We start from the raw sequence: 15642 nt of genomic DNA on the forward strand, positions 1-15642 counted from the left end.
AAGTGTTGCGTATTTTAGTTTAGCGACCTCTATTGGCTATGTTAAACAGTGCAAAAATCCAAAAGCGAGACTCGAACCCGGTCCGTCTTGTCCGAAAACAGGTGTTTATCTGACTGAGCCAGTGATTATTTCAGTGTTGTCTACATGTTTTCTTAGTGTTGACTACATGTTTTCTAACCCTAACCCGTCTAAAACTTGACTGTGCCTTTTCCTAACCTTAACCATTAGTGTCCCATGTAAAGACTTAACGTGTACTGTACAACCTCACTGAAAGCCTCATCCTAACCCCAACTATTAGTCCGTGACAGCAAATTGACATAAATGTGAACACAAAAAAAACCCACTAAGGTCATTAACGGCCCGTTAGTGCAGTAAGTTCGTCTTCCGACCAGATGACCCAGGTTTGATTCCCATTGTCATGGTCTGTGTTTGGGTTTTGTTTATTGGTCATGTTTTCCTTGTGTGTCTCCCCTTTGTCAATGTCTCATCAAGTTTTATCATGTCCTCGTGTGCTTGTCATCCCGGTCCCTGGTGTTACCCGAAAACCTCCCCAAGCCACGTGTGTGTCATGTCCAGGTGTCTCGTTACTTATGTGTATTTAGTTCCCTGCTTTCTTTCAGTCCTTGTCGAGTCATTGTCCGTGTCCCACCCAGTTTTCAGCTCCTGTGTGTCCTGCCTGTTCTAGTTTGATACCCGTGAGTTTATTCCCAGTTTTGGTTAGTACTTTATATCTTGTATTGCATCTTGTTTGTTTTGTGTTTTTGTTTAATTAAACAACCACTTTTTTTGAGCACACCTGCCTCCTCGCTTGTTGCATTTCCACGCCCCCCTGGTGAGCCTGAGCTTGCGTGATGTCAGCAGCCCTTAGCAGCCCTCCTCACTGTTGACTCTCGCCATCGATGAAGAGCTGTCACTAAGTTTTGTTTTTGTGTTATTTCTTTGTTGCGACCGAACATTTTATACCGCCAACAGAGTGTCATAGCAAATTCTTTGCTACTCAAAAGGGATATAATAAAGCCGTAATAAGCATGATGATGACCCGTTTATCTGTCTTTCTGTCACTGGCACTGTTAGAGGTTGCAAGCTAGAAATTGTCGGCTTGTGTGTCGGTTTGAACAAAACCGGCAACGCAACGAGACGGCATTATACAAATTCAGGTGGGTGGAGAAAAAACACATACGAACAGTCAGCCAGCACGGATGCTGTCGTTTGCTGATGTTGTATACGATTAGGCCACTGGGAGTATGCCACTGGGGAGATTTTGCGCAGGTAAAAAAAAAAAAAAAAAAAAAAATCCAATATGTTTTGATTTGATAAGACGCTCATTTTGTCGTATATATCATATTCTTCAAAACAACATACTGTATTAAAATTTGTCCTGAGATGTCCCATACACTTTAAGTGCAATGAAAATAAATAGCAATATGTCTACTATAGAATGTCCACTGTAAATGATACAGGTCCACATCGTTACATTAGCCTTGTTTCCTTACAGCCCTCTTTAATTGCTTCCTTCACGTTCTCCATTCCTTTCTTTGACCTTTCCATCTTTCCCTTAATGCTGCAGGAATCATCGGACCCTGCCAACATTAACAACCCCTGTTACCCCACAGGCGTGAACATAACCATTAAAGCCTCTGCCATTTATGACACAGAGTGCACAAAGAAACCAAAGAATTATAGTCTGAATCAAGAATATCTCATGGTAGGATCTGGCAACTCAGACCAATGTGGGAAAATGGTAAACTCCATATTTGACTTCACCACTTGTTCCTCGACTTACTGTTCCTTCAATGGGGTTGAGCAGCCACCAGTCACTGGGGAATTTATGGTAATATGCAGAGTACACGCGCACTTACACACACACGCAAAACATGTAAAATAACGATGTTGGTATTGTTTATTTCTTCTGTGTCTTCAAGGCATACGCAGGCTATTTCTATGTTGCTCGAGCTTTGTTGATGAAAGAACAAACCAACCGCATCAGACCATCAGAGTATGATGAATTCAATACCTCAATCATCGCAGTATGTAATGCACCTTTGAGTGAGGTAAGCTCTTCCAACTGCTCTACCACCACAGTAATAAACCAGAAGGGGCAGTGCTCTAAAAAAAGGCAGAACTGAAGTTTTCAGGTTGACCTAACAATTGTTTCATTATACACATCACACACACGTACACACACACACACTTGAAAAAATAAACATATGTGTATATAGAATAATATATATCTGTCTGTGTCTGTACCAGACATTTGGAATTGGTCCGTGTTGTTATTGTCAACAACCAGTTTCGTATTTTTCAAGCTCTTTTATTTTCAACTATGCTATGCTATGAATGACGTCAGATTAGTTATTCATGCACATCTCAATACTTGTGTGCCACATAGTGGTCAGACAGACACCACAGTTGAATTAAACGGTGACAAATGGTGAACTTGTTGCCACAACTCTGGTAAATGGTAGATATTCCTAAATGTTAATTGAAACACCATTGTATTCAATTTAATTCTTTGTTTGTATTCCTGGAAACTTGCCAACTCAATTTAGGCGGGAGACTCCCAAAGGAAGTAGCAAAGATTAGTAAGGATGACGTGAGAAGGGCATTTAAGAGGATGAAGTGTGGAAAGTCCTGATTATTTACATGTGGAGGTATGAAAGTGTCTATGAGAGGTAGTAGTAGAATTTCTGACTGGGTTGTTGAACATGATCTTAGATAGTGAGAAGATGCCTGAGGAATGGAGGAGAAGTGTGCTGGTGCCCATTTTTAAGAACAAGGGAGACGTGCAGAGTTGTGGCAACTACAGAGGATAAAGCTAATGAGACACACAATTAAGCTATGGGAAAGAGTAGTTGAAGCTCGACTGAGGGCAGAGGTGAACATTTGTGAAGATGATGAGGTTCTTTTTGGGAGTGACCAGGATGGATAGAATCAGGAATGAATACATCAGAGGACAGCACGTGTTAGAGGCTTTGGAAATAAAGTCAGAGAGGCCAGACTGAGATGGTTTGGACATGTCTAGAAGAGAGATAGTAAGTATATTGGCAGAAGGATGCTGAGTTTCCAAATGCCAGGCAGGAGGTCAACAGGAAAACCAAAGAGAAGGTTTATGGATGTAGTTAAAGCGGACATGAAGGTAGTTGATGTCAGAGCAGAGGATGCAGAGAACAGGGTTAAATGGAGGCAACTGATTCGCTGTGAAGGGAAAAGCCGAAAGGAAAAGAAGGAGAAGGTAAAAAGTACCTGGGTAGGCCTTTGTTTAACCTCTGTAGGGGGTGCTACAGAGAAATTTTCCCATAATTGTCTAAGACAATGTTTAACTATCAAATTTTTTGCCACGTCCGATGTATGTGCGAATTTGGCTGAATTTTCGTGCATATTTATAATAATAGACTAATAGAATAATTCCTTCAATTACAATAGGGACGTTCAGGCTGTAATGAGAATAATTTCTACAAAAGCAATAGGTACGTTGAAGTGGCTGCTGTTTAGGGCCTACCAATAATAGGGGGGATGGGGGGATCCTTCAATTACAACAGGGACCTTGCAGTTGTCGCTACTGAGCCCTAACAATAATAATAGGGGAAAAGAATAATTCGTCCAACTACAATAGAGACCTCACAGCGGTCGCTTTTCAGACCCTAATTTAGCAGCAAGTATTTTGAGGAACTAGAGGAAAGTTGAAGTCACGATACAAGATTTTAAATGTATACAGTACAACCTTTATTTAGTTCAGTTTGTAAAAACATCTGGGGTAGGACTCTTTTAAACCCCGAATATAGACAATATTCGGGTTTTGTAAGGCCATGTTAACACCGAATATGCTCTTTTTCGGGTTTTTAAAAACCTCAATAAGAACCCTGGGTTACTCCTATCATAACCGAATTCTGGTTCATAGACTACGTTTACATACAGGCAATATTCGGGTTATGGTCAGAATTCGGGTTTCTGGATCATCTACAATCTAATCGGAATAACATTATGTCATGCCGCAGTTTGTGAATAAACAACCTACTCCTTGCACCTGGGTCCTTCCTATCTCATTGTCAGTTTACATACGCAAGTTGACAGAGTTACCCCCGTATAAATGGCGTTTGGAATGGGGTAGATGCCACGGACTTCCGACTCCCGGGTTTCACACATCAGCGCCGTTTTTAGCCAGTGCTGGTCACGTTCCAACACTCGCCCCCCCACCCCTGCGCCCCCCAAACGCGCGCTCTCGCCGATGGGTGGGAGCGCGCATGGCGTCTCAGCTCTCTGAAATGCTTTGGACAACTGAGACGGACACACTACACCGTCGCGCCCGTCGACGGGAATGCACAACCGAGGGGCACAAAGTCATTAGTGCAAGAACTGGGACGCGGCCTGCACGTTGCAATCAGGAATCGGAAACAAAGCTGATGTGTGAATCCCGGAAGTCGGAAGTCCCGCCTCCTCCATGGCATATACCCCATTGCAGAAATAGACGTCATTTCCACTTCTAACTTTAAACGGTCAATGAAATACATTATATTCATGTCACTCACTACGCTAAATAAAGTAGTCGGTTTCCTACTCGGTCCAAAAGTGCGGTTCTTGTCAGTACACGCCACAGCACGGACTTACTCGTTTGGATAAAGTGGAACTATGTGTGTGTCATCTAATGATCCTACACGGACGTCTAGTGTTAAACACTGCAAGCTAGATTTAAACATTGTTTAAGCATTACTAGTGATGTTGCGTATGTCTCACATTAATAGTTGACGTGTCACAAACTGTGGCTTTTTGGCCATAAAGGCACACTATAACGTGAAAACGCAGCGAAGAAATCAATGTATTTAAGCGAGGCCCGTGTAGGACGGCGCTGCAGATCTAAGTTGTTACTACAAAGACCAAGATTCCTTGCGAAATAAGCGAAGAAGAAAAAAAGAAGACGAGAAGAAAATAGCAAGCATGCGCCCAACGAAAAGCAATGCCCCATTGATTCGAGCTATTCCGATTGTGTTTATATGAACCAGTATTCCGGTTATGAAAGGGGTAACCCAAGGGGCTTATTTGAGTTTTTAAAAACCCAAATAAGAGCATTTTCCGGTTATTGCGCGTGTTTACATGGCCATTCAGTTTTAAAAGGGTTATCGCCTGCATGTAAACGTAGACATTTAAACGCAATCGGAATACCTCGATTGACCGGGGCATTATTTTTCACAACCTCTTCTTCGTCTCCTTTTCCTCTTCTTCGCTTATTTGTACTCGCAAGGAATCTTGGTCTTTGTAGTAACAACTTGTATGCACAGCGCCGTCCCACTCACTAGTAGATGGGCCTCGCTTGAATACATTGATTTCTCCGGGGCGTTTTCACGTTATATTGTGTTTCTATGGCGAAAATGCCACAGTGTGTGACACATTAACTATTCATGTGAGACAGACGTGACACCACTCGTAATGCTTAAACAATGTTTATCTCCAGCTTTCAGTGTTCAACAATACATGTCCGTGTAGTAACATTAGATGACAGACACATAGTTCTGCTTTATCCAAATAAATAATTCCGTGGTTCTGGTGAGTACCAACAAGAACCACAATTCTGGAACGAGTAGGAAACCGACTACTTTATTTAGCGTGGTGAGTGACATGAATATAATGTATTTTTTGACTGTTTAAATTAAGAAGCGGAAATGACGTCTATTTCTGCCATGACGTCGTCGTGCTTCGTCTCCTTTACATCGGGTTATTCCAAACGCCATGTATACAGGGGTCAACTCTGTCAACTTGAGCATGTAAACATGTTATTCTGATTGTTCTAGAAAGCCGAATTCTGACCATAACCCGAATATTGTCTGCATGTAAACATTAAATTCAATTAAATTCAATATTTTTTGTCATTGCAAATAACATGGTTATAAACGAGATAAAGTTATGAGCCACAAATACTGGCATAGTGTGTCTGTAAAGTGCAGAAGTGCATATGGAATGTCTAGCAAACTCAGCAGAAGTAAAATGCATTAATCATACTTGCGCAAGAAAAATAGAGTGCTAAAGGCCAGTTCGTGGAATGGGGCATGGGGAAATAAAGAACAGAGTGGGTAGTTGTGTTGGAGCTGCAACAATGCAAGACCTAAACCATAGTTATTGCCGTGGTGAAATATGAAGATGTATCGTCACAGTCGAGAGGTTCTGGGTTTTTATCTTGGCTCAATTCCCCTGGTATTTACATTTTCTACCCACACACATTCATTTTCTCTGGATACTCTTGTACTTAACAACAATTTACCAAGTTTGCAGTGACATTGGATTCTTATTTCTTAAATGTGTGTCTGCTTGTTTCTTGCAACTTCTCTTCTCACATTCCTTTTTTAAAGCTTGTTGAACAGCAGCCACAGAAATCTAAAGAAAAAGAACACCATGCAACATTAGTCCTCTCAAATGTGTTGCTCTCATGAGATACATTGAGGTTTTAATTGAAGTTTTCAACAGCTTAAAAGACACATCATTACTTGGTTGAATTACAAATTGCACTTTTACTGGGGCATTCAAGTTTGGAGGTTCCACTCCAAGTGACAGATAAGTACAAATGCTAAACGTTAGAGAACCCATATGTAACAAAGACATTTGCTATCTTTGCTATATAACATTTTTCATCCTAATTATAAAATAACCCATTATTTTTCCTTTATTTTTCTTTTTAGCTGATGATGCAAATGACATGGATCTCTCCCAAATACCTTCGCACCTATTGCTTCGCATCTCATTACATCTTCACTTTGCTGACCAATGGTTACAAATTTGACACCAATACATGGAAAGATATTCACTTTCAAAACGAGGTAAGTTGAATGACAAAAAAACAACCCAGTCAGTATATTTTGTGTAGTGTTCACTGTGTGTGTGTGCACAGACATACACCGATGTATGTGAAATGACATCTTTACCAAGTTGGTGAGCCATAATGTGCTTGTGCTGTCACCACTAGCCGTTAGCTGTTGCAAACATGTTATTAATGGCGCCACCCATCTCAAATATTACATCCAAATCATCTGCAATTAAATAAATTGAAAGGCAGGCAATGTTTCCGTTCAGGGTGTTGAGGCTACGGCACTTTTTTTCTGCCAAAGAGGCTCCCTGAAATGAAGGGGATTATTCATGTGTGATACAAGAGCAAACAAAGTAGCTGGCCCTTTTTCCATGGCATAGCAGCTCACACATAAGAGATGTTCCTCAACAGCTGGCAGTGTTCCCAAATGACGAGCCAACTGACAAGAGGCTGTGTGTGCTGTTCATTGCCTTTGGGTGTCTGGGAGGCTTTCTGGCAATTGTTCCAAACACACTTGAATTCATTATGGGAACTGTAATGGGGATGTGGGTTTTCTGACACATTGTTGGAACATGACAGACTATTGACAGGCTTTTTGGAATTTTACAAGAAACAGGGAAGGTTTTAATAAATGATTAACAGCTGCATAATTTAAAGGGCAAGTCAACCCCCAAAAAATCTCTACAATAATTTTCAGCATTCACACTTTTGGTATTTCGATTGTTTATTTCACTTATTCTCCTCACTTTTTCGGCGTCATTCAACTCCCACATACAACGTTCTACTTACACTGTTCCACTTTCAACTTGCTCCAAAAACTCATGCCACCCAGGCTCATATTTTTCTCATTCAACATACTTAAACATTTTGCACAATTTAACGTTAAATTTTTTATTTTTTTATTTAGTGGGACTGACTTTCAACTTTCTATGTCGGCATTCCACTCCCTTACATACCACTCATCATCATTCGGAGGTCTTTGGCATTATGCTAAATTATATACATCTATACCTCCTGACTATCATATTGGGAAATGCATTATGAATTTACTTGAAAGGAGCCTCTTGTTGTGGTTTGGGTTTGATTTGTTGTTTGTCTTTTGTTGTTCGTCATCGGTTTTGTTTCTGTTGTCCCTGTGTCCTTCCCTTGTCTTGTCAAGCTTTATGTGATCCACCTGTTTGCCTGATGTCAAGTTTTATGTGATGCACCTGTTTGCCTGACCTTACTCGTGTGTCAACCAATTAGTGCCCCCTGCCACTTGTGTCTTGCCCAGGTGTGTCTCGTCATGTCAATCAGTGTTAGTGTATTTAGGCCCCGTCCAGACGGAAGCAAAGCCGGCTTCGTTCCTCAAACAAATCTCGTACACAGAAGCATTTCAAGACTTGCGTGTGTCCAAAAGAAGAAGCTGAGGATATTTAATGGCTGTAATGTATTTGCCAAGTCTCGAGTGGCACTGTAGCGCAGCCACAGGGAGTTAACGGGAAGTGAAGAAGAATCAGCGAAGAAGACGGCGGACACTATTTAAAAAAAACAAAACTTTATTGCAATCTACATAATAAACATGGCTTTGCATGTATCAAAACAACATGAAAAAGACGAACACAGGAGAAGTGACAATGGCAGGTGATTCAAGTACAACACCACTTGAACGTGAACGTGGGAATAAAGAAGCAAAATATTTTCTTGCAAAAGCATAAGAAAGCTCACCTGACTGGAGGCTGTGCAAAACGACTACATCACGGCTATCCGCCATTATTGTTGACAGACTGACAGTTCACGCGCAGACACGCGAGAATTGGCGCATACGTCATCAATCTGCAACAATGCGTCGTCATCGAGCTGCGACCATTACATCATCGCTAGAGTATCCTGCATAAGGTGTCCAGACGGACGTGTACGGGCCGTGTATTGAAATCTTTCCACTCTGGAGCCCGGTTTCAAAAGTGATCGGTTTCAAGCTCCGAAACCACGCAGTCATGTGGACGAACGGCTTAAACAGAAGGAAACTTGCGCAGATTCATTGAAACTAGCTTTCGTGTGGACGGGGCCTTAGTCTCTTGTCTTTTGTTCAGTTCTTGTTGGTTCATTGTTTGCTCGTAGGTGTTTGTTTGAGTTTCTGAGTCTGCCATTCGTCCTGTCCTTGCACTGGTTATTCTAGTGAGTTTTGTTGATTACTTTGTATATAGTTTTTTCCACGTCCCTTGTTTGCCTCTTCGTTTGTTCTTTGGGAAATAAAATCCCTTTTTGTTTTAACCTCCTGCAAGCCTGCCTCGCCTCCCTGTTTCCTGCATTTGCCCCCCACCCCCGAACGTAACACCTCGACTGTCATGACAAGTTTGCTCTATATTATTTATTTGTTTGTTACTAACTATGAGATAATTTTTTCAAAAACAATTTCCAGTTTAATACATTTTGTAGAAACTTTATTTGGACGTACGCCGCCATTGTTAATGCAACGCATTCAGTGCGTAGTGACGTAGAATGGCAGCTCGCTTTCTGCCTAGCAATGTGAAAGGCCTATAAAGAAAGCAAGTTAAGCCTCCGTTACGTTCCTAAAGAGACGATCAAAACTCTTGAATGCGTCTGGTGAATGACGAGAGCAAGGTGTGGGGGAGGGTGACTCTCCCGATCGCATGTTGTTTCTTTAGGAACACAACTAGGCTTAACTTATTTTCTTTATCAGCGTTTCACATTGGTCGGCAGAGAGCCATTCTAAGTCACTACGCACTGAATGCGTTGCAACATAAATAACAATGGTCGCGTAGTCCAAATAAAGTTCCTACAAAATATATTACACTGGAAATTATTTTTGAAAAATGAATCTCATAGTTATGTTAGTAACAACCAAATAATATAGAACAACTCCTAATATACCTGTTCAGCTTTGATAGTTTTTCAGTATTATACCACATTATTCAATATAATTACGCAGTGTTTCATGGCTTTTAAAGTCAGTTAGCTCAGTGGTTAAGCAAATGCTTCCCACATCAAGGTTAATATCCCGGTTGGAGTATATTTTAGTCTAAGTTCAATTTTGTATAATAAAAAACAAAGTACTTTATATTCAATATCAGATGGCATTATTCAACATTTTTAACGCACTCAATCCCCAATCATTTTCAATGACACATTCACTGGCATAACACTACACATCATTTCAAGGGTTGTCACAAGTCACCTGTGGCTCAATTGTAAAGCCAGTGGTAAAGCAGGTACCAGTATGTGAGAAATTGCAGTTCAAGTTCTGTTTAATATCATTTTTAAAATAATTCATAATCTTCACATCATGCATCTTACAATATACTTAAAAAACATTCACAACATTCCACATGCATTCAAATATTCACATTCAGCATTCATATGCAATTTTCTCCAGAAATTTCACATCTATTATGTTATATACAATCCCACTAGTCTAAATACGGTATTATGATATATTAAGAATGTGTTTTGTAGAATATGAGTTAAGCAGCCAAATCTACCGATTTTTACGCAACTCATGTTGCCACTTGACTGAAAATAACATACATCACAGTTGTTCAGGGCTCAGGTAATGAATGACCAATCACAGCTCAGCTTCAGAAACAATTGACCCATGATTGGTCATTACCTGAGGCCTGATGTCATTTTCAGTCGACAGCAAGTGGCAAAATAGATGGATGGAGATGGATTAAATACTGGTGGATTTTGCTGCCCAACTCATATTTCAACTACGCAGTATTGATCAAAATGCTGTGTTTTAAAGTCGTGGGGGCACATACATCATATTGTAAAGAACATTTTTGGCTTGAGGACATATGTGTTTTTATCTTCTTTTCAGGTAAAGAACACGAGTGTAGGTTGGAGTTTGGGATACATGCTTAGTAGCTCCAATATGATCCCGTCTGAGGTGAATGAAGTCCTCCCACTGACGGATCCTGTCTTTGCTGGTCTTATTTTTTTATTTTCAGCTCTGACCATTGTTACTGTCATCTTGATTTTCATCATTCTTATTCGCACATGTTATTAATTCCGAGGCCCAGCCCCTGGTCATTTTGACCATTTTGCCCTATCCCCCTCTGAGAGCCCAGCGGGTGGTCATTCTAACCTGAACACTTTTAGCTAATACCCTATCCTCAGACGCTGTTCTTTTGTTAATTGGGCTATTACTGGTGCACTGCACACTTCACAAAAGAACTGTGATTTTTTCACAATGCTTTTTATTTGTGGTTTAAAAAAAATACAAAATAGTATTTAAAAAAAATTTACCCCAAAAATACAAGTAATGAAAACAAAATCCAAACATATTTACATTCAGGGGTGAAAGTGGGCCGGAACTGTCCGGTACTGCGCTCCAGTAAAAGATTCGGGACCGTAATGGTGCTTCGGTCCTGGAAATATGATGGCTACGCAACTAAAAATAATCTGCTAGGCTGCCACACGCGCATCTACTAATGTGACGTCAGATTTACAACACAAGTGTTAACAAGTTTAATAAAGTGCTTCTGAATCACTCCAATGTGCTGGTGTAGCTAATCCGTTTCCACCGATATTTATTATTTTATTTATTTGTATTCCACAAAGTTATGTCCACCGGCTCTGTCTCAGTTTCATGCCTGCGTGCGCCACAAACCAACCACCACGCCAGGGGCGGACTGACCCACAGGGGCACTGGGGTTTTCCCCCGGCGGGCCGGAAAAAAAAATAATAATAAAAAAAAAAGGAACAACGCATAGATTGGCACTAGTGGCGTGAACAGGGGAGACTGACCCTTGGGGATTTGGGAAAAATTCTGAACAACTGCGGTCCGTCCAAGGTCGATTTGGACCGGTGTTTATTATTATCATTATTATTATTATTATTATTATTATTATTATTGCGCCCTTTGTGTTTTACAATACACATATGAATCATTTAAGGAAATATATGTTCAGCCAGCTCACTATTTTATAAGTACAGGCCGACTCACGGAGATGCTGTAAAGAAAGCCACAACAAGCCCCCAACGGCCCCACAGCCACGCTTTCGGCCGCCACTTGCGGGGGGACACACACGGCTGGGCACCTGGCGGAGCGACTCGCCCAACTCAGCTTCAAACACAAACTCAAAGCAATGTGTGAACTGACCGTTAATGCTCCGTCGGATCGTCGCCTTGTGACCAATAATAAGCAACGCTGCAGCAGCCAATTAACTACAAACAATCAGGAGCGCACGCACCACGTGCTGCACGACACTGACTTGGTGCTGCAGCAGACGTAGAGCCAGTACGCTGACTTGGTGCTGCGGCAGACGTGGAGCCGGTACGCTGACTTGGTGCTGCGGCAGACGTGGAGCCGGTACGCTGACTTGGTGCTGCGGCAGACGTGGAGCCGGTACGCTGACTTGGTGCTGCGGCAGACGTGGAGCCGGTACGCTGACTTGGTGCTGCGGCAGACATGGAGCCGGGACGCTGACTTGTTGCTGCAACAGACGTGGAGCCGGGACGCTGACTTGGTGCTGCAGCAGAGGTTTGGGGACTGTCCAACCTGTCACCCAGAGCGCTACCAGCCAAAGCCAGGTGCCGCAGGGCTTCATCTAATAATCCTATGGTCAAATCTCTGGAGACAAGTATTTCTTTGTGGCGGGACAGCGCCCCCGCTGGGTCCTTCTGTGGTCGAGTCATTCTATCAGGTTGAGGAGTGGGGTGGAGGACCCAAATGCAGGGAGCAAAAGGAGCAAGGCAGGTATGCAGTCAAAAAGGGGATTTAATTAAGAAAAAGGCAAACAAGGTACTTGGCAAAAATAACAAAATCAACGATGTCCAAAAACATAAGTCAAAGCAACAAACTAAACAGGAACACGGCTAGGCAAGGACCTGATGACGACAGGACATGGCATTGGTGTGCCAATGACAATAACTCGAGAAAGACTGAAAGAAAGCAGGTAACTAAATACGAAATACACATAGTAACGAGACAACGAGAGACACCTGGACAAGACACACGTGGCTTGGGGAACTGATTGGGTAACACCAGGGACCGGGATAACAAGCACATGAGGACATGATAAAACTTGAAGAGACATTGACAAAGGGCCTCGATTTATGTGTGTGTGTGTGTGTGTGTGTGTTTCTTACATCGATTGCTATGTGTATTAAAACACAATAGTTAACATTATTATGATCATATATATGTTTATCATTAGCAGCAGAAACATCAGCTGTTAAGGCCACTAGTGGAGGAAGTATTGAAGGACTGGGTGACTCCAGTCATGGTGGTGAGGAGGTGGTGCCGTTCAAGGAGGAGGAGGAGGAGGAGGGGGAAAGTGTGTTGGCTTCATTGGAGGAGGTGGAGGAGAAAGAACCGAATGAAGCAGGAGCTAGTAAGCAGACTTGTACAGATTGTGTTGGGCTGTTTACTGGGTCGGCAATTGTCCTGTATTAAGCGTAGAAGTAACTGTTACACAATCATTTTATGTTTATGTTCTAAGTACAATAAAACCGGAATTAGGAGCCTATTCACTATTGTAGTAGTTTTGACATCTATGGTCCTTTTTGATTTATTGATTAGGCCTACAATGTTTTTGCTCATACAGATCTAACAGTCCTGTCACCAGAGACAGAGGCAGAGTCCAGTATTGTGACAGCTAAGCCAAGAAGAAAAAATTGATGCGACTCTCAAAAAGCATGTTCATGAATGCATACATAAAAGCAAAAGCCAACATGAGGCCTGGACTAAAGGAAAGAGGATCACTTGTTACGTTGTTCTCCAAGACATATGTCAACAAAGTAATTGACGTAATCAGCAGTCATGGTTATCTGATTGACATTCTGTAAATTGACAGGAGTTGGACAATTTTTTTTTATATTTGTCATCCTTATAATTTTTACAATGTATGTGATTTGACTGCCTTTGATAAAACTTAGCTTCCATTGCATTCAACTGCACAAGAATTTTATTTATTCAATTATTTTACATTTTCACCTTTAGATAAAGTGTGCCTTATTTTTGCATGGATATCTGCACCACTTGGTTACATAAAGTTTTTGGATTTTGTTTACTCAGCTTCTAAATAACTCATTTCTGATGTTAAAGTTTTTGAAAAGCAGTTCACATTTTAGTACAATCACAGTAGCTGGCTTGGTTGATTCTGTTTGAATTTCACACATAGAGCTAGGATTTATTTGAATTTTTGGGGGATTTAGTAGCAGTGCAACGTTCACATTTTTATACCAAGTTTAGTAACGCAGACATCAACATGGCATCCTAAAGTGCTTTGAAGGTCAACCTCATAAGATTCTCTTCAGTTTGTAGCCTACCACAAAAATGGTTAGACCTAAATTCACTGTCACCGCTTACTGTTTTGTATTTGGAACGTTGGAACGCGGCAGGAGAGGGAAAAAAAGTCCTCTTTTTTTTGTGCTTGTCGTGGGCCTCTCCAACTCTAATTCCGGGGCTGAATTTGGAGCCCGGTTCATCCCTGCACCATGCTCATTACAATGCTGATGCAAATAGTTTGTTGCACACCTAGGGATAATGACAAAATTAAGGTAACTCAGACTAACAACAGGGGGATGGGGAGCCACACTGCAAGAAGAGACAGCAGGAATCTATCTTTGAACCAAGACCATCATCTAGAGGTGTAAAAAAAAAAATGTCGCAAATTGTTTATGAAGGGTTATTTTCCCATCACTACTGTCCAGGGACGTTTCTGGGTGGAGACTCAACGTTTTCCTTCCAGCCAAGCCACGGAGGCAAGCGACTATCAGTGGCATATGCAAATTTTGCAGCGTGAACGCACACTCCTGAGTGGTGGGCTGCTTTCACGCTCGTTCCTGGTTGGCTGCTTCCTTGAGCTTCAGTTTTGAAAGTTGTCTTCACAAACAGCCTACAAAGTGCTTGTCCTACAAATCCTTCTCAAAATGAAGAGGGACTACTTTTTCTTTTTTTTACCATTGACTTAGGCAATTACATGTCATAAATGCAACATCACTATTGAAAATTGCAATTAGAATATATAGGCATTTGCTGGGTGATATGGCCCAAAAATTAAATCTCTTCTTTCTTTCTTTTTCAGTCATTCAGAACGATGACGATTTTAATCAGTTTTAATCTAATAAACAAACATTTATTTAAAGGTGTCTTTTATTCAAAAATTATTTCTGTGAAAAATGTTCAGACATTAACATTCATAGTCAGCAAAATTACAACTCACAATAACATCTGGATGTAACAGAACATAAGAACAACAGCTTTTAATCATCCAGAAGACCAAATCCAATTTCATGATTTTGCAAATTTTCAATGATTCGATTTTCAAAACGATGATGAATTAAATGAATTTGATTTATTGCCCAGCCCTACACATATGCTTTTAATTGACGGGGCTTAACAAATATATTCAAACATCCATCCATTTTTTTTAACCGCTTACTTTCTCACAATGGTCATGTGGGTGCTGGAGCCTATCCGAGCCAGCTTCGAGGAGTAGGCAGGGTACACCCTGAACTGGTTGCCAGCCAATCCAGGGTACACAGAGATTAACACAAATCCACACTCACAATCACACTCTAGGGGCAGTAGAGTGTTCAATTAACCTGCCATGCATGTTTTTGGAATGTGCCAGAGAACCCGGAGAAAATTCACGCAGGCACGGAAAGAACATGCAAACTCCTTTCATACCTTTAATAAACACTGCTGTCCTGCAGTTCATTTTTAACAATTTGTCTCATGAAAAAATGTCACCCAGGTGTCTCAATGTTCCTTCCACACCTAAATGGCATATTCCATGGGCTCTAGAAATTATACTTTTCAATTGTTTCTGAAATGGAACATACTTCCGTATTTCTGCTATTAGGGTCGTCTTTTGTCATCTTTGTAGAACTTACTTTCCTCC

At 41.2% G+C, this 15642-nt stretch overlaps 1 protein-coding gene across 1 annotated transcript in view; it reads left to right on the plus strand.

Annotated features, from left to right (window-relative positions):
• entpd3 (ectonucleoside triphosphate diphosphohydrolase 3) overlaps positions 1–11419 on the plus strand; it is a 61962-nt gene extending 50543 nt beyond the window's left edge. The window contains exons 7-10 of the mRNA XM_077576915.1: positions 1568–1831; positions 1923–2051; positions 6666–6803; positions 10611–11419. Of these exons, the coding sequence (XP_077433041.1) occupies positions 1568–1831; positions 1923–2051; positions 6666–6803; positions 10611–10799 (720 nt within the window). The 3' untranslated portion in view covers positions 10800–11419. The remainder of the gene's footprint in view (positions 1–1567; positions 1832–1922; positions 2052–6665; positions 6804–10610) is intronic.
• Positions 11420–15642: the final 4223 nt, after the last annotated feature.

Source organism: Vanacampus margaritifer, chromosome 9, assembly GCF_051991255.1.
Source record: "Vanacampus margaritifer isolate UIUO_Vmar chromosome 9, RoL_Vmar_1.0, whole genome shotgun sequence".
In the NCBI taxonomy this organism is placed as follows: Eukaryota; Metazoa; Chordata; class Actinopteri; order Syngnathiformes; family Syngnathidae; genus Vanacampus; species Vanacampus margaritifer.